Raw genomic sequence first — 25,356 nt, forward strand, 5'->3', positions numbered from 1 at the left:
AATTTAGAATTAAAACCTTTTTGTTGCTTTTTTTTAACTATGAATAGAATGACTTAACCCAAGGGGAAGAGGACAAAGGGCATAATTATCTATTAATAAAAAATAAGCGATAGTAATAGAAAACGTTGTTTTATAATTCACTAAAATGTGAAGAATTTTTTAGTTAAAAGACAGAATTTAGTTACATCTTCAGTTACTTTGAAGAGCAGGTATAATCCAAGCAAAAGGTAAAGAGTATTTTCAGCTGGAAAAAATATTTTTACCAACATCCAAGGAAGGTCATTAGATCTGTTGTAGCAAGGTTGCATAAACAGTAACATGGAGGACAGACTGGAGGAAGATATGTAAAAAATTTGTAATAGTTTGGGGCCTAGGTTTGGATAGCAGAGTATAAATATATAAAAGACAGGTAGGAGACAGAATTGATGACTGAATGAAAATGAGAAAAAGGAGGAGTCCAGGATGAATCTGGTTTTGGCTGGAACTAGATGACTGGTGATGCTGAGATGGGGAAATGAAGCTGGTTTGGTGGTAGAAGTGGAACATGAACTTAAGTTTCAACACAGTGTATGTGATGTACCTGTGGGACATGCAGGAAGAGGTAGTTGTGTAGATCAATCTAAAGTTTAAGGAGTTTACTGAACCTGCAAATTTTGCCGGTCAAGAAATAGCTCCTATGTATATCCCACATATTCACTGTCTCATGTTATCTTAAGGGAAATAAGCAAGGTTGGGGAAAACAATAATCTTTACCTACAGCTGGCATGTTGATCTACAGCAAGTACTCTATGGCTTATCTTCCCACAGAGTACCTGGTATTATTGTCAGAAACATTCATTAAGCTAAATGGTCCACAGGACTTCATCAGTGTAATTCTTGTGTGCGTATGTATGTTTTATGAAATATAACAGAGATAATGTCTGTTGTAGAATATCTTTTTATTTCCAGGCATAAATTGTTGAATAAAGTAAAACAGACTGTATGACACAAATTAGCATTGCCTAACTCAGCAAAATTGGGGTTAATTATTACGATGTATTATCATCTTCCTTTATGGTCTCAATTTGCAGGCATGAATAGCTAATTTTAAAAATAATCCAACTACTTTAATATTTGACATAGAACTTACAACAAGAGAAAAAAGGTTACAACTTAAACAGAGATAATAAAACCAAGTCTGTCATTAAAAATATTTTTATGAATTAGTACTATTAAAACATAATATTTATTAAGTACTTACTCTGTACTTAGAACTGTTCTAAGCATTTTAATATGCTATATCACTTAATGCTCATATGACAACCCTGTGAGGTATTATTATCTTTGTCATCCCCATTTCAAGAGGGGAATTGAGGCACAAAGAGATCAAGTAGTAAGGATCTGAACCTAGGCAGTCTCATGAGATATATGTAAGACCTAAGTAGAAAGGTCAGAAAGTAAAAATGTGCTAGACTTTATAATTAACATACTCACAGACCTACAAATACTAGTTATTTAAGAATATCATTATAATATCTAAATTAGTAATTCTGGATCTTTATCTTGGCAAATGTACAATGATTAAGACAATTTTTACAAATAAAGCAGAAAAAAACCAAGGATGAGATGAGGAAAAGACTAACAGTCCTACCATATGTTTGGTTTAATGTTTACTTGTGCATAGAAACTGCTTATGAGCTGAGGCCCAAAAGTGAGGTTTTTGGTATCACTATCTAATTTCTACTTTATTCCAAATTATCTTCCCAAACAGGAGAGAATATACATGCAATTGTCCTTATATATGTAAAAATGACCCATTAAAAGATACTGATGCCTAATTAACTTCAGAAGTTATTTACAAATTTCAATTTAATTTGTGAATTAGGCTTATAAGTATCCTTTTTGAAGTTTTAACTAGATAATTATCCAATTAGTTATTATCCAAGAGGTAATTATCCAATTACCTCTTTAGTTTTAGTGTCTGTCATGGATAAATTTTGATAATATATAAATACAGGTATGGCTCTTGCAATCTGAAGATAAATTCATTAATTGATTGAGAACATTTCTGTATTTATTTGTAATAGAAACAAATAATCACAATTAATTATTCTTTCCAGATCTGCCTGGACAAAAAATCCATACATAAACCAAATTCTCAGATTGGTCCTTGTTGTAAACTGATAATTGATCATTACATCTTGAACTTGAAAAATAAAAAGTATTAAATAAAACCAAAGGAAAATAAGTTTCTAAAATTAATGCAAATAGAAAGTGAATGTACTAGTTACATGTTGGCATGGTATGTGTTTCAGGTAACCAAGTCAACTGCTCGACTACTTCCCCAAACTCCATAGATGCTGATGGATAGTATAATTCAAGATGCCCTGTTGAAGAAGATTGCTTTGGGAATTTGGTGAATTCTCTACTGTTTGGATTTCTACAGTAAAAAACAAAGCCATTACCTAGGTTCAACGAGGCCAAAACATTTTTAAAGTTCACATTATCTGCTATTTAAATGGTATTTCCATGAATATAAAAATACAATTAAAAAAATTTTTTTTTGGTGGAAGACAGATGTTGTTCAAAATTTCTTTCCTGTTAAGCACTTGTTTCTGGTGATGAAGAATGATTTGGTAAAGCAGTTAACAATACATTTTCCAAAGACACCAGAGGGTCTGTATAGTACTGTAAAGCGGGACTGAAGCCTTTCTGCTGTAAGTACTTGATTCGGCCTTGGTCAATCAGCAATTTACAAAGATGCCCTATTTTCTTCTTTTCTTCACCAGTAAGAAACCTAAATTGAATAAACACATAAAACACATTATTAAAATTCTGTAAAACCTTATAAAATTATTTTAGCTATTCCTATTTATTTACAAACTGCTAAATAACCCACAGTATGTTATAGGTATGCTTCAAAGATACGTTTTGTTAATGCCATAATAAAAGTGTGTGTATTTTAACTTATTCTAAAATTAGATGGTAAAATATATTTTCATGAATGAATTTTTGGCAGTATTCATCTAAAAATAAAGTACAGTAATAATAAAGTATTTCTGCCTTAGTGCTGTGCGCTTCAAAGTAGTCACTCACCCAGGCAAACTCTCAGGGCTGTCATCAGTGATTCTGCATCCTCCATCATCATGCTCTTCACTGCCATCATTCTGTTTATCTCTTCTTTTTGTGGAACTATTTGAAGCTTCCAAAGTCGTTTTTCGCATCCCACAAGTCGCCCAACTACTCATTCGCTGGAAATAGTGGAAATCCACTGCTCCAAGGCCCAGAGCCCTGAAATATTCTTTGCCCACATAATGTCTCCAATCACACCTGTGGTGACAACAGAGTGCAATAACAATGCCAGCCACAGGGGTCCACTTCTCTGGGATATTTTTTTCATTTCCTTCCTTGGCCAAAGTGTTAATTTCTTTTTCTGTTTTATCATTCTTTATGCGTTTGGCTAAAGGTTCTTCATTCCTTTCCTCACAACTGGCAGCATAGGTTTCAACCAAACATCGTAATGCAAGATCTGCAAACACAATTATGTGGCCCCCCCAAACCACATCATCTTTAAAAATAAGTAATTTTTACATTTATTAGGCAGTATGGTTTTTAAAAGCCCAACAACAAAAGCTTACTTAGCTTTATACTTGTGCTAATATCAACTTTGTTCATATTTGCTCTTTTCTCATTACTGAATAATTTTCTCTAATGATTTATTCTGCAAAAAGTCAACTCCCCCCACCCCCAAAAAACTATGTGAAGCTTAAGATCTAAAATTTGAAAAACTGTAGTCCAGCTACTCAAACTGGCTCTCATGTTTCCTACCCTTTTGAGGAAATGACTTGCAAAGAAAAAAATTATGTTTTCTACATATATATTCCAGGGAAGTTTTGAGCTTAAAAACCCAAAAAAAGAAAGAAGAAAGGCATCAGCTAAGCATCTGCTGAAGGTGACGTTCAGAGTCAGTCTTGAAATGTAAGATATTCACAGAAACAGTGAAGAGTTAAGAAGAAGAGGGTCAGAATGTGGAAAGTAGGCCTCACGGAGGCTCAAAGTTTAATCTGCCAGAGTTACACAACAAAGCTGAACCCTGTACTGTTTGATTTCAAAGCCCATGTTCTGTCTACTTTATCATACTACATCTGATGGATCCAAGTTTAAGACAACACATCTTAACATTTCTTTTTTTGTTTCCCCTAGAACTTTGATAAATAATCATCTTCTAGTGGGAGAGTCCTTCCTAAGCAATTCTAAAAAAATGAGTAGCTTCAGGAAAAGAACCATAATAGCTTCTGTAAATTACTGATTTCCTTTTTGGATGAAATATAACCCAAAGAACTTTAAGGTTCCCCCCACCCCCACCCTTTTTTAACATCACTCAGTTGTATCTGACTCTTAGCGACCCCATGGTCTGAAGCCTACCAGGCTCCTCTGTCCATGGGATTTTCCAGGCAAGAGTACTTGAGTGGGTTGCCATTTCCTTCCCCAGGGCATCTTTCCGACCCAGGGATCAAACCCAGGTCTCCTGCATTGCAGACAGACGCTTTACCGTCTGAGCCACCAGGGAAGCCTTTATGATACAGCATTTACAAAAACTCCTAATTTATCCTGCAAAGTGGCCAAAATGAGCAACTAAATAGGAAAGCTCTAAAACTGGATATAATACAGGGCGAATGCTACTAACAAGATAATGAGTTACAAACAAGGGATTAAAGCTACTGAAGAGAGATGCTTTCATGCTAAAACTTAATGTGTTCATCTCAACATTACTCATATGTTTACATACCTGTTGCCACACCACACAGATGCTTTCCAATTCCTACAATAGGTAGTTTTTCTTTGCTTAGCAAAGGAATCTTGTCTGAAATGAAACAAGAACTGTTAGTTCTCTTGTGAGATAAGGCATTAAGTGGGCTTCCAAAGAGAACTAACTAGAATCTTTGAATTTTAGGGCCAAAAGAGGCACAAACAAAAAAATTCTCACTTTATAGCTTAGAAATAAGGGGCTCAAAGATGTAGTGACTTGATAAGTAACAGATGACTACTGATATGGAGAGAAGTAGTTAAAAAGTTCTTTGTTTTCCTTTTCTTCTCACCTCATCCCCAGCAGGTCCTTTACTCCTAATTTAAAGCTTCTTGATTTTTTAGGCCAGTGCTATTCCATACTGACTCAGGACTTTACCCTGTTGAAGCCTTATTTAGCTAAATATTACTACCGATTGATAAAAGGACTAAAAAATTTCCCTACAAGGTTTATTTTTCATAACTAATATATGTGACAAATACACATGAATAATACAACCAACATTTTACATTACACAATATTATATACTCAAAATTATCAAACTAAAAATATAGCTTTTATTGTATCTTGAATAAGATATAATCTTATATAAGAATAAGACATTATTTTAGTTTTTCACACTGTTCTGAATAAAAGAGTCATAATATTAGTATATATAAAAAAAAAGACATCTACAAGGTAATGTAGCAAAATGCAGAACATCACACACAGTTATGGCTTCCTTTCCCAACACCCCCACCCCCCCACCATCCAATTCATTTTCCTTTTTCTAAGTTTCTGAAATGAAAAGTATGTTTCCCCCTACAAATTCAGCTACAGCACCCAGCACAGTTATTTGTCCAATGGAGGTCCTTAGTAAGTATTTCAAATTTTCTGTTGCTTGCTTTCAGATGGTATCACATGCTAGAAGAAATTGCTAACAAGTGGAACAGTTTGCCCATGTAAAGTGACTTAAGAAACTTATATATCAGAGTGAAGAGAAAGGTTGTCTAAGCAAGCCCTTATGGAACTGGGGGCATCAGGAATTTTGGAAGAAGAGCTGAGACCGTTATGTTATAAATAACAGTGCACTGGCAGAAAGTCTGTTTAAGAAGTAGTCAGATCCACATCTCATAGCCACTTGATGATTACCTCTTTACCAACTGGTGGACAACTAGATAATCCTCTGAAGCAATTAAGACAGGAGGTCACTGGACTGATGGACGCTAAGAAGTGGAAAGTTGTGTGTGTGTGTGTGTGTTAGTCGCTCAGTCGTGTCTGACTCTGTGACCCCGTGGATTGTAGCCTGACAAGCTCATCTGTCCATGGAATTCTCCAGGCAAGAATACTGGAGTGAGTTGCCATTCCCGTTTCCAGGGGATCTTCCCAACCCAGGGATCGAACCTGGGCCTCCCACATTGCAGGCAGATTCTTTACTGTCTGAGCCATGAGGGAAGCCCGAAGCAGAAAGTTGATGTGTGGTAAAATAGCAGGATTAAGTGAGTATGCATATGGATGAAGCTTTTACTTCTCACTGGGTCCCACAACATTAGTAACTAGACTCTGACCCTCTAGGCAGGTGATCAAAAAGTGTTATTTGGGGAACCTGATCAGTCCAAGAGGAAAGGTCATGTTTTAAACAAGTTACTTCAAACTGGAAATTGAAGTCAACAATTCCACTTAAAGACTCAAGAGTTCATAGTCCCTTGATCCTTACTATGAACACACCATCAAAAAGCACAGATGTTTGAGCAGAGCCTCTAAGTTGAAAAAGACAGACCAAAACAAATGGAAAAGAGCAACTGAGTGCAAACAGACTCTAAAGGGAGAATACTTCTTAAAAAACGTACTGTTAATATCCTCACAAAGATACTGCATTATGAAAAAAAGAACAGTTAAAATAACAAAGATAAATTCAGAGAAAAAGATCTTAGAAATTAAAACTATGATAGAAGAAATTAAGTTGAAGAAATTTGTGAAAGTATAAAAAAAAAAGATAAAAGATACAGAACAGAGAAGTAAAGTCAAGAAAAGTAGAGAACTATTCCAGGAGGTCTAATAACTAAATCATAAAAGTTCTCTCATTAAGGGAGAAAATAAAAATTGAAGTAGAGAAAATTAAGAAAGAAAGAACGCAAAGAAATTACTCAGAATGCAAGAAAATTTCCCAGAAAGCTGAGAATACTGGAATCTCTAAATCAGGATTTCTCACCCTTGGCATTATTAACTGTTGGCTCCAATAATTCATTGTTGTGGAGAACTGTACTGTACCTTAAAGGATATTTAGCAGAGCTCGGGTCTGTATCCATCTAGCCAGCAACATGTCTAATCTTTTGACAACAAAAAATATCTCAGACATTGTCAATTTTCCCTGATGGCCAAAACTGTCTTTAGTTGAGAACCACTGGTATAAACAGAACAGCATACCAAGTGCCTAACACAATAGGTAAAAATATGACTACAAGACACATTACTGTGAAAATTTAAAACTCTGAGGACAAAGAAAAGAGCCTATAAATTTCTAGAAAGAAAAAAGGAGATGATATACAAGGGGTCAGGACTCAGAACAGCACTGAACTTTTGAACAACAATACTAATGGAGTAATAGTTTCAAAATTCTTAGAAATAGAAAGTCACTCAGTCGTGTCCAACTCTGTGAACCCATGGACTATACAGTCCATGGAATTCTCCAGGCCAGAATAATGGAGTAGGTAACCTTTCCCTTCTCCGGGGGATGTTTCCAACCCAGAGATCAAACCCAGGTTTCTTGCATTGCAGGCAGATTCTTTACCAGATGAGCCACAAGGGAAGCCCCAGAAACAGAAAAGACCCAGCCAAATCAAGTGTAAGGGTAAAGTTAAAGATATTTTCAGACAATGCAAGGCATCACATTTCTCTCTAATTCAAGTGTTTCTCAGGAAGCTACAGAGGAGGTCTTTGCCCAAGAAGAGTAAATCAACAGAGGAAGATGTGGGATAAGATGTAGATAAATAGGGAATTCCCTGAGGGTCCAGTGGTTAGGACTTCGCACTTTCACTGCTGAGGGTTCGATCCCTGGTTGGGGAACTAAGATCCCAAAAGCCGCCCAGGATGACCAAAAGAGAAAAAGAAAATGTGGAAAAATAAATTTCAACCTACAAGAGTGAAGGGAATCCCCAGTATGAGAATGATGAGTTTTAAGGTTGACAGTTGTGCCCCAGGAACAGAAGACAGCATGCCCAGTCTAGACTGGAACAGGTCTGAAGGATCCAGGAGAGAATTTTTCAGGAAGATGGCAACTAACAGAATACTTGATAAATGTATTAGAACAATTTAAGATAATTAAAGTGCAATTTTTAAAGTTATACCTCTTTTAAAAAATTGAAGTATAGTCCATTTACAATGATGTGTTAATTTCTACTGTACACCAAAGTGATCAGTTATATAAACATATATATACATATATTCTTCTTCATATTCTTTTCCAATATGGTTTGTCAGGGGACATTGAATATAGTTCCCTGTGCTATACATAGGACCTTAAATACATTTTTAAAAGACCAAGTAAAAAAAATTATAAATTATCTACTAACTCAATGAACAAATTTTATTTACTATATGGGCCAATGGTGGGTTGCATTACAGGGTTGAATTAAAATTAGCAGAAGAGGTTGCTGGTATATGTTTGTATTATTTTCATTGTAAATAATGTGAAAAACTAAAAAAGGTACAAAAAGGGCATTAAAAAGTATGATTCATGGGTATGTGTGTGTGTATGAAATAAGTTCCATAGAGATGGGTTATTTTCTTTGGTACAATTTAAAATTGTGGGAGTATCTTTCACAAATTAGTTAGGCAGAGAACTAGCTCATTTCCATAACAGTTTTGGTAAAGTCATGTTAACAATGGGCAGAAGGCTAATGTACGGCATGAACAAACTCAGTAATAACAGCACAAATAAGCAAGATAAGGGCATATTATCAAAATTTTTAAACTATTCTCTAGTATGACATTTCATGTCTAGCTGATCCTGAAAAACAATTTCTTAGAGTGTCAACCCTCATCCCATTTATATGTATCTAAATGTTAGATATAAAATTCTACATTAAAAATGGATTAATCTTTGTTTTTCCTGAAGCACTGTTCTGCCTGATTGGATTTCTAAGCAACCCTCAAGAGTTTGAAAGTTCTTTGATTTATGGAAGAGAAACTGAAAGTTATGCAACTTACTCAAACACAAATGTTGAATATCGATTTGAAGTCTTTCAAACACTGAATTTTTCTTTCTGTGTTTGCCATCTACCTGTACAAATAGAACATTATTATAACAATGGGTTTCACGTAAGGGAAAAAAAAGCTTTATGAAAATAAAAAGATTTCTATTTATTTTCAAAAGTCAGAGCTAATAATTTTCCATTTTATTTTTTAGTATTTAAAAAGTAGAATTGTTAATTGTATATTCTGTGACAGAAAATAACAAGTCCATTGGATTCTCCAGGCCAGAATACTATAGTGGGTAGCCTTTCCCTTTTCCAAGGGATCCTCCCAACCCAGGGATCGAACCCAGGTCTCCTGCATTGCAGGTTATTCTTCACCAACAGAGCCACCAAGGAAGCCAAAGAATACTGGAGTGGGTATGCTATCCCTTCTCCAGCGGATCTTCCCAACCCAGGAATTGAACCGGGGTCTCCTGCATTGCAGGTGAATTCTTTACCAGCTGAGCTACCAGGGAAGCCCTCACATTTTTATAAGCCTTGAACATTTCACAAATTATAATGTACACATTATTTCCTTTAATTCTAAAAATTCCCAATTCACTGATGAAGGCATTAATGTTCACAGATGTTAACTGACTTACCTAAGATTATTTGCCAGTTCCTTTATCTTTATCAGGCCCTAATACACTATTTGTGGCTTGCTTCTCTTCTTACTCTCCCTGAAAGATCACAACCATTCTCATCTATATCCATAAACCTATGATTGATAAATCTACATGGTGGCCCGGACCGTTCTGATGAGTACACACAAATCCAATTGTCAAACAGAAAGTTCTACTTCAACAGCAAACTCACCTAAAACTGAACTCATTATTTCTCCCTCTGAACTATTCTTCCCCTTCATCCTGGCACATTCCCTGTCTGAGGGAAGAACACCACTTAAATCATTTAAGGCACAAAAGGTCACCAGAATTAACTCCTCCGTCTTACTTAATCAAGTCTCATGGCTCCCACTATCATTACATTTCTCATACTCTTTCCCTCCTCTCTGTCTCACTGCAACATCCTTAGCTCTGGCCCATTTCTTACCTGGATCATAGGATGCTGCTGCTGCTGCTGCTAAGTCACTTCAGTCGTGTCCGACTCTGTGCGATCCCATAGACGGCAGCCCACCAGGCTCCACCGTCCCTGGGATTCTCCAGGCAAGAACACTGGAGTGGGTTGCCATTTCCTTCTCCAATGCATGAAAGTGAAAAGTGAAAGCGAAGTCGCTCAGTCGTATCCAACTCCCAGCGATCCCATGGACTGCAGCCTACCAGGCTCCTCCGTCCATGGGATTTTCCAGGCAAGAGTACTGGAGTGGGGTGCCAGGGCCTTCTCTGGGATCATAGGGTAGTATCTTATTATTAATCTCCCTAGTTCAAGTTTCATACTCTTCTGATACAGCTTTAATGGTACTGCTAAAAGGAACTTTTAAAACTCTATTTACTTCACCAATCCTTATATACTCCTTAAATCTCTTCTTTGCTGCTTCCTTCTCCTCAGGAAACCTGAGGCTGGTGTTTCATCTTCTGGTAGAACTCTTACATATCTGGTACTTATCACTTAGCGTACTAAACCAATACTGTCCCATTAGATGTAAGCTTCTTGAAGACAAGAATTAAATCTTGTTTCCACTGTATCCCCAGCATGTAACAGGATAAAGTCAAACTCCTTCCATAGCATAAAATATGACCCCTTCCAGAATCTGTCCCACCTCTCCCATCTCACTGTTGAACTCTACTTCACATCATTACTTCCATCACACAGAAATGTTTCTGTGTTCCCCTGTCTTTTCAGGCATTTGGTTACACTGTTCTTGCTTCCTAGAATGCTTCTCAAACCCTGTACCTAGCAAATACTCACTTTTCAAGACAGACCTCAAACATCACTTTTTCTATGTAGCCATTTATCATCCCTTCCCTGCAGTAAAACTTGTCACTCCCTCCTTTGAACCCACACTGTATTCTGTGCAGCATCTTTTTTTTTCCTTCGTATTTTAACACCATTAAAAAAATAATCATTTATCTATTTGTCTCTTCTTTCTAAATATAAGTGGGCTTCCCTTATGGCTCAGCTGGTAGACTCTGCCTGCAATGCTGGAGACTTGGGTTTGATTCTTGGGTTGAGAAGATCCCCTAGAGAAGGGAAAGGCTACTCACTCCAGTATTCTGGCCTAGAGAATTCCATGGACTGTATAGTCCATGGGGTCGCAAAGAGTCGGACACGACTGACTTTCACTTTCACTCTGAACATAATAGAACATAGGGACTCTTGTATTATTTGACTTTATCTACTTAGTATCTGTCATGGTTCTGGTGGTATGCTCAATAAATGTTTACTGAACAAACAGTAAGTTTCAGAGGTAGGTAAGGACTCAAGACTTTTAACTGCTAGCTTGAGCTTGGCTCTTTTCACATATCTCCTTGTTTTTGTTATTATTTTAAGAACTCAGAAATTTAGATTAAAAAATTACCTTTAAGTCACCAATATAATTAGAATAAAAAACTATAATCAAATAAACACAAAAAACTCATTTTCTTTTAGAGGCTTTTTAAGTGCAAACAAAATCTGGCTACAAATATACCACAGTGTGGATTTCACTTACCTTGAATCTTGTGGTCACCTTTTCTACTAGGATGAAGTGAACTTTTTCAGCATCTTTTAAGGCAATATCAACCCAATGAGATAATTTTCCCTTTCCTGCTCCAAATTCAACAAAGCATCTTCTTGGACCAAGTAACTTTAAATTTTCAATGTTACCTAAAATAGAAGCCTGCAAACTTCACGAGATTATTTTATAAACTAGAACAAAAAACATGTGGCTCAAATGGAAAAACAGCAAGACAATTTCTGTATAGGGCACCATGTTCACAATGGTAATTTTTGTTTGGCTTTAAAGTTTTTCTCCTGCTTTTAAATAGTTAACATGCAGTACTCAGAACCCTATCTATGCCAAGGACTTTCTATATATGTTTGAACAACCTTATTTGAAATGGAGATTCTGTACCATGAAAGATAATCTAAACAAAATTTCATTAATACTATTTTAGAAAAAATAGAATGTTAGCTTCTGACAAATGAACAAAAAGGCCATTTTTAGTAGAGTTACTATGGCTTAAACATACCTGCTGTTTCAGATGTTTGGCTGCAGAATCACCATTTTTAGGGTCATTAAGGGCATCATGCAATGCTGGATGGGACATAATTTGATCTTTAAGTGTGCAGTTCAAACCTGTGCCAAATAAAAGCACACAAGCCTAAACAATCAAGTGTGAAACTGTAGTGTTCTAAGCAATGGTAGTAATATTAAACCACAGAGAAATTTCCCTTCTCCAGGGGATCTTCCCAACCCAGGGATCGAATCTGGGTCTCTTGCATTGCAGGCAGACTCTTGACTGTCTGAGCTACCACGCAAGTTCAACTCATATACTACCTCATTGTTCTAATAAAATTTAACTTGTAAATTTAGGCAGACTTACCTTCACTTGCTTTTCTCAATTTCTTAATTAAGTTTTCCAGCTGCTCTTCAGAGAGAGACGAAATTGGAACCTATATACAAAAATGGGACATGAGCTGGTCTGGGAACTGATAACATTGATTCTATAAGAAAATGCACTTTACATCAAAATAGTTAATTTATTTCAAAAATTGGAACAATAATTGTAAGCTTATTTACAGTGTGGAGATACTCTAGAACACCTCATAAAATTAAAAAGTCAAGTACTTACCAATTGATCTGGTATTTCGGTTTCATCTTTTAAACCTGCATTAATATCTTGAATAAAGAAGTCCTTAACAAAAACAAAATAACAAACGTTATTAATGTGAAGAGTTCACAAAAATTAAGGTGAAAAACTGATTCATTCCTTCTAATACTCTGCACCAGCCATCTTCTCTTTCTTCCATTCATTTATTCATGAAAAAATTATTCATAAATAATTACTGAATGACTACTCTGGTCCTTAACTTGCTTTAGTTGCTGAGGATTCACCAGAGTGAACAGAACAGACAAAAACCTCTGTGTTGCTGGATCTTACATTCTAGTGAGGTGGCTATCTGAATAGACATTTATAGTCTAAAGAAATTCATTCGTAATTTCTATTAACATTTTTACCTATCTCTAGCATAGACTGAGGATGTTACTTTTGCTAACTGTTAAAGCAAAAACAAAGGCCCAACTACAAATGGCTGTTTATCAGATAGGTAGCATGGCCACAAACACATATGAAAAAATATTACAATGGTTTAGGTCTGATTTCTTCTATTTTAAAATACTAATTAAAACAGAATACAGAAATGTCCTGTGATACTATGTTGTGTAAATTAACATAGTGAGATATTTCTAGTCCATTTTCAGAGACAGAAAGACTCTAAGTAAGGATCTAATTCAACATGTTCAATAATGAAAATGTTCTATATCTGCCCTAGCTAACATGGTAGCTACAGCCTTGAAATATGGCTAGTGTGACTGAGGAACCGGACTTTCATTTTGCTTAATTTTAATTAACTCAAATTTAAATAGTTACACATGGCTAGTGGCTACATTGGAGAAGCCAATGGCAACCCACTCCAGTACTCTTGCCTGGAAAATCCCATGGATGGAGGAGCCTGGTAGGCTACAATCCATGGAATCGTGAAGAGTTGGACACGACTGAGTGACTTCACTTTCACTTTTCACTTTCATGTATTGGAGAAGGAAATGGCAACCCACTCCAGTGTTTTTGCCTGGAGAATCCCAGAGATGGTGGAGCCTGGTGGGCTGCTGTCTATGGGGTTGCACAGAGTCGGACACAACTGACACGACTTAGCAGCAGCAACAGCAGTGGCTACGTATTAGACCATGTAGACATAAATGAATCAAATAGTGTAATTTTTTACAAATTCTCTTTTGAAGGTGAAAACAACTCCTGAGACATTATGTAAAGTAATTTAGTTATGCATTAGACATTAATGCACAGGCTTTAGTTATACAAATGGCAGAAAAGTAATGTATGAATTGTGGGTTGCTACTTTTACTTATATGGGTAATAAGAGAAACTACTGATTAAGTGGAACAGGTTAGAAAGTGAGTATTAGAGTGTTTTGTTGGATAACTGACAAAACTATAACAGAAAATTATTAACAGCTACAACTATTAGTAAAGCAAAACCTGGGTTTCATGTTATACATAGTGTACTAGACAAAAACTGTTCTATATTTCTTTTCTCTATCTCGTCACCCCACTGCTTTTCTCCCTTTCCTTTTCACTGTGTCCCTAGCATGCAATGAAATCTGTGCATGGGTATTCCATTTTTGGGGGGGCCCAGTGCCACTCAGCCTGTGGGATCTTAGTTCCCCAACCAGGAACTGAACCTGGTTCTTCAGCAGTGAAATCATGGAGTCCCAATCACTGGATCACCAGGAAATTCACAGGGGTATTCCAGTTTTAATAAATTCACTTTGTCTCTCAAACTGTTCTCAGAACACATATTCAATCTGCTTGCTTTAACTAAAGCCTAACAGTTAGGTAAGGAAGAGAACCTCCATGCCTGTGAAAGTGAAAATGTTAGTTGCTCAGTTGTGTCCGACTCTTTGCAACCCCATGGAATGTAGCCTGCCAGGCTCTGTCCATTGAATTCTCTAGGATAGAATGCTGGAGTGGGTAGCCATTCCCTTCTCCAGGTGATCTTCCCAATCCAGGGACTGAACCCAGGTTCTTTTGTGGCTCAGATGGTAAAGAATCTGCCTGTAATGCAGGAGACCCAGGTTCAATCCCTGGGTTGGGAAGATCCCTTGGAGAAGGAAATGGCAACCCATTCAAGTATGCTTGCCTGGAGAATTCCATGGACAGAGGAGCCTGATGGCTACATGTAGTCCATGGGGTTGCAAAGAGTCAGACACTACTGAGTGACTAACACTAACACTCCTGCATTGCAGACAGGTTCTAAAGAACCTGTCTGAGCCACCAGGGAAGCCAGATAATCTCCATGCATACTTGAAAATAAAGGCAATATTCTTTTTACTAAAAGACTAACTAGGGATAGTCATCACTTTTCTACTACACATCTTAATGTAAAATTTTTTTCTTTTTAAACTTATGCCATTTGGCTTACTGGTTTTCAATTAGGAGGCATTTGGAAATGTATGGGGATAATTTGTTGTCAAACGACAGTGCTGTTGGGACTTCCCTGGTCGTCCAGTGGTTGAGAATCTGTCTGCTAATGCAGGAGACAGATTTGATCCCTGATCCAGGAAGATTATTATCTAGGTGCACTTATGCCCATAACTACTGGACCTGTGCTCTAGAGCCTAGGAGCAGCAACTACTAAGCCTATGTGCCACAACTACTGAAGCCTGCGCACCCTAAAGCCCATGCTCTGCAACGAGAAGCCACCGGAATGAGAAGCTGGCATATTGCAACTGGAGAGTAGACCCTGCTCTCCACAATTAGAAAAAACCCCACACAGCAACGAAGACCCAGCAGAGCCAGAAAAGAAAAAAAAAAAGAAGTATATATTTAAAAAAAGGACTCAGTTCAAGTGTTACTCTCTCTGGAAAGTCTTTCTTGATCCCTTAGATTTAATTTTAATGCAAGTATGTGCTCTTATCACATGTACACTTACTTCTTTCATTGAACTTAAGAGTTCACTGAAGACTGGGATCATATTTTATTGAAATAAACTTGTATGCTAATGTGCTAAGTTGCTTCAGTTGTGTCTGAGTCTTTTTTACCCTATGGACTATAGCCCCTAGACTCCTCTGTCCATGGGATTCTCCAGGCAAGAATGCTGGAGTGGGTTGCCGTGCCCTCCTCCAGGGGATCTTCCTGACCCAGGGAATGAACCTGTGTCTCTTAGGTCTCCTGCACTGGCAGGTGGTTTCTTTACCACTAGCGTTGGCACTAAGTAAGTATTTTTGAATAAGTAAACTGTGGAATTACTCTCTGAATACTATTTTTGTTGCAAAATCATCTGTTACCTAAATTAGGACTCTTAGTGGATTCACAGTCTAATGTCCTATATACACTCAGATGTATTTACCGTATTTCAGTCTCTTGAAGCAAGAGCTTTGTTAAAAGCTCATATTTGTAATCTACTAAGTATATATAAATATTACATAGCACCTATTTTACCATTCCATTTTACTGACCAAACACTTACAGGTTTTGGCTTCTCTCTTGAGTTACACTTTTTCAGATGCTTTGCTAGTCGATCTTCATATACTGTGCTAAATTTAAAGAGAAAATTATTTAAAATAAGACTGTGATAATCACTGTTTCTAGCACAGAAAAACCCTTCTCCAACCCATACTTACTGTTTTGGATCTAAAGGACACAGAATTCTTTTCCGAGCATTTTCTTCCTAAAAACAACAACGAAAAAAGAACATATTTATTCTAACAATATATCAAGTTTATTGCTTACAGATACTAGATACAGCTTCAGTATAATCATAAGCTTATGCTATCCCAAAACAAGATTAAGGAAACCTTAAAGGCACATTAACAAAACACTCCCAAAATCAGATCATCGAGTTTAAAACACAAATCTCTAGTGTAATGAGATATCACCTCATACCTGTCAGAATGGCTATCATTAAAAAGAACATAAATAACAAATACTGACAGTCATGTGGAAAAAAGGAAATCCTCATTCACTGTTGGTAGGAATGTAAATTGGTACAGTCACTGTGGAAAACAGTAAGGAGGGTTTTCAAAAAACAAAAAATACAACTACTGTATGACCCAGCAATTCCACCTCTGGGTACATATCCATAAAAACACTAATTCAAAAAGATGTGTACCCCAATGTTCACAATAGCATTACTTATAATTGCCAAGATATAGAAGCAACGTAAATATTCATCAACAGATGAATGGATTAAGATGATGTGGTAAACACACACACATACCCCCTATGGAATAGTATTCAGCCTTTAAAAAGACTGGAATTCTGCCATTTGCAACAAAATGGATAGACTTGGAGGACATGGTCAGAGAAATAAGTCAGACAGGGAAAGACAAATACTATATGATATCACTTATATGTGGACTCTAAAAAAATAATACTCCTAGCGAAAATAAGGGAAAAAAGCAACAGACTCACAAATATACAGAACAAACTAGTGCAGAGAGGAAAGGGGAGAGGAGCATTATAGGGGCAGAGGATTAAGAGGTACAAACCATTATGTATAAAATAAACTACAAAGATATATTGTACAACACATGGAATATAGCCAGTATTTTATAACCATTGTAAATGGAGTATAACCTTTAAAATTGTGAATCACTGTATTGTACATCTGTACCCTGGTGGCTCAGATGGTAAAACGTCTGCCTACAATGTGGGACACCCAGGTTTGATCCATGTGTCGGGAAGTTCCTCTGGAGAAGGAAATGGCAACCCACTCCAGTACTCTTGCCTGGAAAATCCCATGGACGGAGAAGCCTGGTAGGCTACAGTCCATGGGGTTGCAAAAAGTCAGACATGACTGAGCGACTAAATTTTCACTTCATCTATACTTCAATTAAAAAAAAAACCTTTAGTGTAGCTCGTTTAGGCATATATGAGCAAATATTGCTTTGGATAACATTGATCTACAGCTTCAAACAGGTTATAGAGAAATCCTACATATGTAATTTTCAATCTATGACAGCACTGACTAGATATACGCTCTTATTCTAGGGACACCAAGGAAAAAAATGCTGCCGGTTTAAATTACGACATATCGATTATATTACGTAATCATAATATCATTGATATTAAAAAATATTCTGATTTTAGAGATGTTAAAATGTGTGGGAAAATTGTGTCTCAGACACAACTAAAGATAGATCTTCCTCAACTTATGATGGAATTACATTCTGATAAACCCATTGTATGGAGAAGGCAATGGCACCCCACTCCAGTACTCTTGCCTGGAAAATCCCATGGACGGAGGAACCTGGTAGGCTGCAGTCCATGGGGTGGCTAAGAGTTGGACACGACTGAGCGACTTCACTTTCACTTTTCACTGTCATGCATTGGAGAAGGAAATGGAAACCCGCTCCAGTGTTCTCCCCTGGAGAATCCCAGGGATGGTGGAGCTTGATGGGCTGCCATCTATGGGGTCTCACAGAGTCGGACACGACTGTCGTGACTTAGCAGCAGCAGCAGCAAACCCATCCTAAGCTGACATATTCTCAAAAATGCATTTAATACATCTAACCTACCGAGCATTATAGCATAATCTAGTCTATCTCAAATGTGATCAGAACATTTATCAAAAGTCTACAGTTGGGCAAAATCATCTAAAAGCCTATTTCATAATAAAGTGTTGAATATCTTATGTATTTTATTGACTACTGTACTGAAAGTGAAAAACAGATGGTTGTGTGGGTACAGAATGACAGTTAGCATATTAGTTGTTTACCCTTGTGATACTATGGCTGACTTGGAGCCCTTACTCCTGACACTGCCCAGTACTGCGTATCACTAGCCCCAGAAAAGATGAAAAATTCAAAATTCAAAGTATGCTCTCTACTGAACACTCACTGCTTTTGCAGTATCATAAAGCCAAAGAATCATAAGTTGAACCACAGTCAGTTAGGGACGTCTATATGGTCTTTTAAGCACTTGGTACGTGATCATACTCTGCTGGCTTTGCAGCTTTTGGTACAGAATAATAACATCCTATTCATTTCTAAGTTACATTGATTTAACTACAAGTACTCAGAAAAAATAAAGGAGTTAATAGTTAATAGTGTTGGCAAGTCTGTATAGTGTAACAGTCAAAACCAGAGGTCAGACTGCTTAGATTCCTAATTTTTCTATTAGTTCCTAGCTATCAGCTCCTAACTTTACGATCTGAAGTCTTACTGCCTCATATGAAAGACAAGAATAAGGTATCTTCTCAAGTGTTGTAAAAATTGAGCTAATAGGTTTCAAAAGAAATGTTAGCACAGTGCTGTTCATACAGCAAATGCTGTGTTCATAACTAGTGTTAACAATTTCTTTTTCAGTCTATTTCAGTTCTGTTCTGCCTCCTAGTGTATCCACAAAACGATGTTCACTGAACTTCTTGAACAAGTTAAGAGACTTTTCAATATCTTTTGAAGATATAGCACATATTCTTCCCTATTTGCTGACTTTAAAGTCTAAACTCCATGAAGGAGAAGACTCTATGTCAACGTCCCAAAGTATAATGAATGATGAGTACAAGAAGAAAGTACTTTTAGAATTTGTTATTTGTTAGAAACAAGGCTTCTCAACCTTGGCAGTACTGATATTTGGGGCTGGATAATTCTTTTTTGTGGGGGCTGTCCTGCCCACTGTAGGATGTTTAGCAGCATCTCTGGCCTCTAGCCACTAGATGCAAGAAACAGTCTTCAGCTGCGACGACCAAAATGTCTTCAAACATTGTTTGGGGACGCTAAATCATCCCCACATTAGAAACACTGGGTAAAAATAAGTACAAGTTATACTTGTACTTATAACTCAGCCATATATGACACTTCAAAAAAGAGATGGGAACAATATACTCAATCATAACAAAAATTAAAGATTCAGTGAAAGTGTTAGTTGCTCAGTGTGTCCCACTGTGTAACCCACCAAGCTCCTCTGTCCGTGGAATTTTTCAGGCAAGAATACTGGAGTGGGTGGCCATGCCTTTCTCCAAGGGAACTTTCCAACCCATGGATTGAACCTGGGTCTCCAGCATTGCAAGCAAACTCTTTACTGTCTCAGCAACCAGGCAAGCCCAGGATACCCCAAACTGAAAACCAAACTAGTCACTGAAAGTGTTTCCACTTGGAGCTTTTCAGTCTTTTTTCAAGAGATTAATAACATGATGTCATTCCTCTCCAGGAATATGGATTACCCTGTAAGGATCTAGTCATACTCTACTACTGTTTGCATCTGCTGTCATCTTCTGGACGTCTGGTTAAGGTGAAATACCAGGCCTTATAACAGGGAGAACAAAATCCTTCTGCAATCATAAAATTCATTTTTCAGTCAGGGGATGTTTGCTGGTCCTCTCAAAATACAACAGAAAGTGTACTTCAGAGTTCCTGTAAGTCACAGGTCAAAAAAAGAATAAGCTTGTTTCAGTACACTTCATTCCAGCCAAGTATCAGTTAAATCAAAATATGAGTTAGAGCTATAGCTATGAGGGATCAGTAGCAGATGAAAGGGTTCTACAGCGGTACTGGTACTGGATATTGCCTAGGAGGATAAACCATCTAACAAAGAAAAATAATGTAAATAATACTGGATATTCAGAAGGCAGGAAATCAAATGGTTTTCTCTATGGCTTAACCTTCCTAAAACCTATGAAACATGATCTTTTTCTATAAGCATTATGCTGATCTTGTTTTTAAATGCCCTGTCATATATACCCTAAAGAAATACACATACATAAAAATATAGGCTGCTTGACAATACAATCATATGTACAACCGAGCAAAACTGTACACTTTCTCTTCTCAATTTTAAAAGAATTCATTCTTACGTGTTTTTTAAATCTTTCCTTCCCCTTTTCAGCAAAGTAGTTACTAGTTGCTTTCAAAAGATTGTACGTCTAAATAAAAAATTTTTGGAAGTTTCTCTCAACCGCATTCACAAGACGTGATTATCGTTCACGAAACAATGAAAACACAATTAGTGAAACCTTGGATTCTTTCATTGATCACTCTTCTTTCTAAACCACCATTTCCCATCAGGAAGGCGGAGAGTGAGCCGAGCGCAAGAAGCGGTAGTCTGCAGTAAAACTAAAATCTAGCATTACCATGAGCTGGTATCAAGATAAACGGGTCACTGCTGGCGCTTTACTTAAATAAAACAATGCACTTCACTACGGCTCATCATCTCTCCCTAGGGAGGCCAGTATTGCGTTTATCACAGGAAAAGCTGCAAAATCCAGGGGGCTGAAGCAGAAATCTGTCAGAGGGGAGGTGCCGGACCAGGAAACTTATTTCCGACCCTCGAGAGGGTAAGGCGATACCAGACCTCCGAGGCTCCAGCGTGTTCACCACAGAACCTTTTTCCGGCTGCCACCACCATCCTGCAGAACCGCTTCTTCTTTTCCACAAAATAACCGCATCGCCCCTCTTCTGGAAAGACAGTTCCATGCGGCGTCAGCGCAGCGGCCGCCATAATTCAGGGCTCACTCCGGGTGGCAAGCATTGATCAGCTGAAGAGACGAAAAGTTCTCAGATTCACTCCTGTCCCGTTCCCGTAACAAATATGGCTGCGTCAGGTCCTTCCACGCAGGAGAATGCCATACCCGGAACTTTACCATCCCAGCTTCGTAAAACCGGAAGAAGTTGATGGTGGCCGGCGAGGTCCAAACCTCCTTTGTATTTCCTCTGTTTCTCTTTCTCCGCTTTCTCCGCCTCCTCCGCGGAAGCAGAGCGGCAAACTCAAACTTTACAGGACCCGGAAGTCTTTCAGCCTAATATCGCGGGCCGGGCCTGTTGTGTTTTATTTTTTCGCACACCGGCCAGGGCAGCGGTTCAGCATGAGCCAGATTTTGTTCCAGCAACTCGTCCCGTTGCAGGTGAAATGCAGAGACTGCGAGGAGAGGTGAGGTTCGCGTTACCCCGTGCCCGTGGGTGGCGGTTGGGGTTGGGCCAAGGGGAAAGATGGCGGCCCCCGCCAGTGCGCAGCGGCCTGCGGGAGGGTATCCAGCCGGAGTCCCCGGGAAGAGACCTATCTGGGACCTGGCTCTCTCTCACTAAGTAAGTTCTCCGTCGCCGAGAAGGGAAGTGTGTGAGGAATGGGACGCTGACCTGCATCAAATTAATTTAAAGAAAAACTTATCTCTGAACGTTATCGTGGACATTATAGCCCTTTGCTTTTTGACAGATAAGAACTCCTGCTGAGAAAATTAATTTACTCGAGGGCTTACGAGTTCAACGCAGGGCGGGCACTAGAACTCAGGCCTTGGTTCCCAGCCATTTTTCCACTCTTTTTTGCGTTATATTGGAAGTAAGTTAAGCTTCGATTTAATGAACTATGTGGTATATTGCTTCTTTTTCACATTAGTTACTAGAGATAAGATAAATTACTTTTAATAGACTAAAGACGATTGGGGAACACCGTAAATTCATTTATCCATTAAACAAATATTGCATATTTGCAAAACACCTGCTAGGCACTGGGGATGCAATGGTCAGGAAAAAGTCCTTGCGTTCGTGGAGTTCACATTCTATTGGGGTAGGAAATAGTCGCACAGATAAATGCAGAATTACAACTTTGACAAATGAGGTGGTGCTGTTGAGGCTTAAGTAGAGAGATCTTGGCGAGAAGTCAGATCAGACCAGATCAGTCGCTCAGTCGTGTCCGACTCTTTGCGACCCCGTGAATCGCAGCACGCCAGGCCTCCCTGTCCATCACCAACTCCTGGAGTTCACTCAGACTCATGTCCAGCGAGTCAGTGATGCCATCCAGCCATCTCAAGCTCTGTCGTCCCCTTCTCCTCTTCTTCTGGCGAGAAGTCAGGAGACTTCAATTTTGTCTCAATTCCACCAGAGTGGCAGCTGTCTCATTTGTAAAACTGATATAACATGCCTACCTACATGGTTGTTTGTTAGGAGGATCAGGTGTGGAAATGTGACTAAAAATGAAGACTTTGGTATATTGAGCTACCAATAATGTGAAACTGGTGTATAGTTCAGAATTAGGTTCAAAATCAACTGGCAGGCCAGGCAAGTAGATGGTACCAAGAACAGCAGCTGGTAAGTGGAGATTTATAGGTTAGTTGGTGGTTCTTTTGTGTTGCCCAATATGGGAGCAACTATAGTTGACATTTGAAATGGATGTAAAGTGAGCTAAGGTACATAAGAGTAAAATGCACACTAGACTGAAGACTTACTATGAGAAACAAAGGAATGGAAAACATTTCAATTTTTATATTGATTATGTGTTAAGATGACAATATTTTGATATGTAGGGTTAATTTAATATATAACAAATTTATCTGTTTCTTTTATGTTTTTTTAATGTGACTTCCAGAAAATTAAAAATTATATATGTGCCTTATATTTGTGGCTCCATTGTATCTCTATTGGATAGCCCTGTTCTAGAATGATTATAGAAAGAAGAAAGAAAGGTGGGGGGCATAATTTCTAATTCCAGTATCGAGGCTCCTTAGCCCATTGCCTTTTTTTGTAGACAAAGTTTTATTAAAGTCAGCCATTCTCATTCGTTTAAGAATTGTCTATTGCTCCTTCTGTGGTATAGGAGGAGAAATGAATAAATGTGACAGAGACCTTATGGCTGGCAAAGCCGAAAATATTTACTATCTGACCCTTTACAGATAAAGTTTGCCAACCTCTTATGGGAAAAATAGTCCAGACTTAAGTAGTCAAGGCCAGTTCAGCTCAAGTATTTATGAAAGCCTGCTGTGTACCTGGCACTGTCCTAGGTGCTGAGAATATAAAGCTCTTCTCCTTAGCATCTTCCTCCAATGACAGCAACAGCAACAAAACTATTTTCATTCTAGCTCTCAAGGAACTCACTTTAATAGAGGAAACAAAAAGTTCTTCCATTTAGAGGTAGTATAGCATAGGTTAGGAGTTCAGGCTCTGATAAACAAGGTCTGGGACTATATTTAATATCCTGTGATAAACCATAATGGAAAAATATGCAAAAGAAAATGTATGTATGACTGAGTCACTTTGCTGTAGAGTAGAAATTAATACAACATTGTAAATCAACTGTACTTAAAAAAAAAAAGGGTTTATAATCCCTCTGTTTTCTACATTAAAAAAAATAGGCTATGGAGCCACACTGTTGAGGTTCTACTTTACCAGTTACTGCTTGATTCTGTACAGTTTTTCTTACTTCTCTGTGCCTCATCCTTATAATTGATAAAAATAAAGTACCTGTTTGTGGGATTATTATAAGCATAAAATAATACATATGAAGTACTTAGAACAGTGCCTGGAACTTAAGAGTGCCGGGGACCAGCCCCGGCTGATCCAGGGTATTCGAAGCGGGGACGGCGTCGGCGAGGATCAGGAAACAACTGCTTAATTAAACGTTAATTAAGGATATAAAGAGTAATAGAATGAGGATAGCTCAGTGAAGAAATTCAGTGGAGAAAAGAGGCTGAATAATTCAGCCAGAAGGTAAGAGAAAGAACGACATGGTGAGACCAAGTTTCGGTGAACAAGGCCCGCACTTTATTTTCCAAAGTAGTTTTTATACCTTAAATTATGCATAGAGGATAATGGGGGAAGGGGTAGAGTCATGCAGTAAGCCAGGCTTTCTTCCTGCAAACTTATCATATGCAAAAGTTTAGGTGATTTGCATCATCTTCTGGCCCGGAGGCCTTTTTCTCTAAAGGTGATTATTCTCAAGTCAGGCACCAGCCTCCAAAAAGCATTAGATAAAGTTGCATTCCTACAGAGCAAACGTGTGGTGGGCTATAACAAGAAAAAGAATTAACTCAAGGGTCCCAGGTTACAAACATTAAAGCTACTACTTACACCAACTATATTAATCAATACACTGCCAGGGACACAGCAGGTAAGGGATATGGAGACTTAGCAGCAAACATTGGCCCAACAAGTGAAAATCCCTTCACCAATACAATTTCTAATCAATCTTTTGACTGCTCAAAGGAATCTGTATTTAGACAGTTTAGAACATCTCATGCCTCTCACAGTTTGGAGGCTCTGAGCAATCACATGTGGCTGGAAAAACCTATTCAGGCAGGCTAGAGGACTTCCAAGGGAGTTTGTAGGTTGAAACACTGTCACACCCAGGAATTATTAACTGGAGCTGTAAGCTAACTCTTTTTTCAGAGAGGTAGTGGGGGACAGCCCCCCGTAAAGTCAGAGGTGTAGGTGAAAGCACAAAGCAGAAAGTAGGCAGATTCTGGTTTTGGGGGTAGATGGCTCGAGAATTTCCAGGGAGACTCCTGAGGCTTGATCCCGCCTTTGCGTATGTCAAGCCTCCTTCCTCATGACCTTTGCCACGGGTGGAGCTCGCTCCCCACATAAGAGCATTCACTAACCATTAGCTATTATTGAAGAGTGATTAATGCATGAAGTAAAGTAAAGGAACTAAAGTCATAGAGAAAAAGGAACTTCAGTTGAAGACAGTGGTAGGGCTCAGAGAACTATGTCTGGAGAAAAGTGGTACAAAATTTTGAAGCCCATGGTTTGACACCAGCCTGCTTTTTCATTTTATTTTTCCCCTAAGCTCCTCTTCCCAATATAGCAGTCATGCAGGGCTACGTGCTATCCTCTGAGTGCACCTGATACTCTATTAATACTCTACCTTTACTCCAGCTCTCCCTTCTACCTCAGATGCTTTTTTCTCCACGACTTCTATGTCTGTCTTAAATTCTTTCTTTATAAGGACGTTTTCAAAGTTGCCTAAGTTGAAAT

General features: G+C 38.1%; 3 protein-coding genes across 12 annotated transcripts in view; 2 read left to right on the forward strand and 1 right to left on the reverse strand.

The window, feature by feature from the left end:
- The window catches only part of LRRC39 (leucine rich repeat containing 39), a 21,952-nt gene extending 18,917 nt beyond the window's left edge, over window positions 1-3,035 (forward strand). For both annotated transcript variants that reach the window (XM_070786048.1, XM_019956994.2), the window contains one exon: window positions 2,295-3,035. In XM_070786048.1, coding sequence (XP_070642149.1) covers window positions 2,295-2,350 — 56 coding nt within the window. In that variant the 3' untranslated portion in view covers window positions 2,351-3,035. The remainder of the gene's footprint in view (window positions 1-2,294) is intronic.
- TRMT13 (tRNA methyltransferase 13 homolog) lies at window positions 920-21,249 on the reverse strand. 6 transcript variants are annotated; one of them, XM_070786045.1, is made up of 12 exons: window positions 20,966-21,102; window positions 19,860-19,946; window positions 16,297-16,343; window positions 16,143-16,209; window positions 12,732-12,794; window positions 12,483-12,552; window positions 12,129-12,235; window positions 11,609-11,776; window positions 8,975-9,047; window positions 4,769-4,843; window positions 3,076-3,508; window positions 920-2,776 (listed from the first exon to the last, which is right to left on the reverse strand). In XM_070786045.1, the coding sequence occupies exons 2-12, from the start codon at window positions 19,884-19,886 to the stop codon at window positions 2,581-2,583; spliced, it is 1,326 nt and encodes a 441-aa protein (XP_070642146.1). In that variant the 5' UTR covers window positions 19,887-19,946; window positions 20,966-21,102; the 3' UTR covers window positions 920-2,580. The 6 variants fall into 6 exon arrangements, 5 of the variants coding, with proteins under 5 accessions (XP_070642146.1, XP_070642145.1, XP_019812547.1 ...); XM_070786044.1 differs by lacking the exon at window positions 20,966-21,102 and adding an exon at window positions 20,745-20,904 and having other exon boundaries at window positions 19,860-20,028; XR_011565784.1 differs by lacking the exon at window positions 19,860-19,946 and having other exon boundaries at window positions 3,076-3,309; window positions 20,966-21,249.
- Window positions 21,250-21,338: 89 nt separating this feature from the next.
- SASS6 (SAS-6 centriolar assembly protein) overlaps window positions 21,339-25,356 on the forward strand; it is a 41,148-nt gene continuing 37,130 nt past the window's right edge. For 2 of the 4 annotated variants that reach the window (XR_011565782.1, XM_070786041.1), the window contains exon 1: window positions 21,340-21,541. Coding sequence is in view for 2 of the 4 variants with exons in the window: in XM_070786041.1 (XP_070642142.1) it covers window positions 21,477-21,541 (65 nt within the window). In the remaining 2 variants the exon portion in view is untranslated. Of the gene's footprint in view, window positions 21,542-25,356 lie in introns of all 4 variants that reach the window. The other 2 variants (XR_011565783.1, XM_019956984.2) reach the window with 2 other exon arrangements.

This window comes from Bos indicus, chromosome 3 (genome assembly GCF_029378745.1).
Source record: "Bos indicus isolate NIAB-ARS_2022 breed Sahiwal x Tharparkar chromosome 3, NIAB-ARS_B.indTharparkar_mat_pri_1.0, whole genome shotgun sequence".
Lineage (NCBI taxonomy): Eukaryota > Metazoa > Chordata > Mammalia > Artiodactyla > Bovidae > Bos > Bos indicus.

Bases quoted from the DNA above. Each gene is read 5' to 3' on its own strand.
- TRMT13 (XM_019956988.2), bottom strand. From the start codon at position 21,112: ATGGCGGCCGCTGCGCTGACGCCGCATGGAACTGTCTTTCCAGAAGAG. The intron at 16,344-20,965 runs GTCTGGTATCGC...TGTTGTTTTTAG, and splicing joins AACACGCTGGAGCCTCGGAG to GAAGAAAATGCTCGGAAAAG. The intron at 12,236-12,482 runs GTAAGTCTGCCT...TATTTGGCACAG, and splicing joins ATTGAGAAAAGCAAGTGAAG to GTTTGAACTGCACACTTAAA.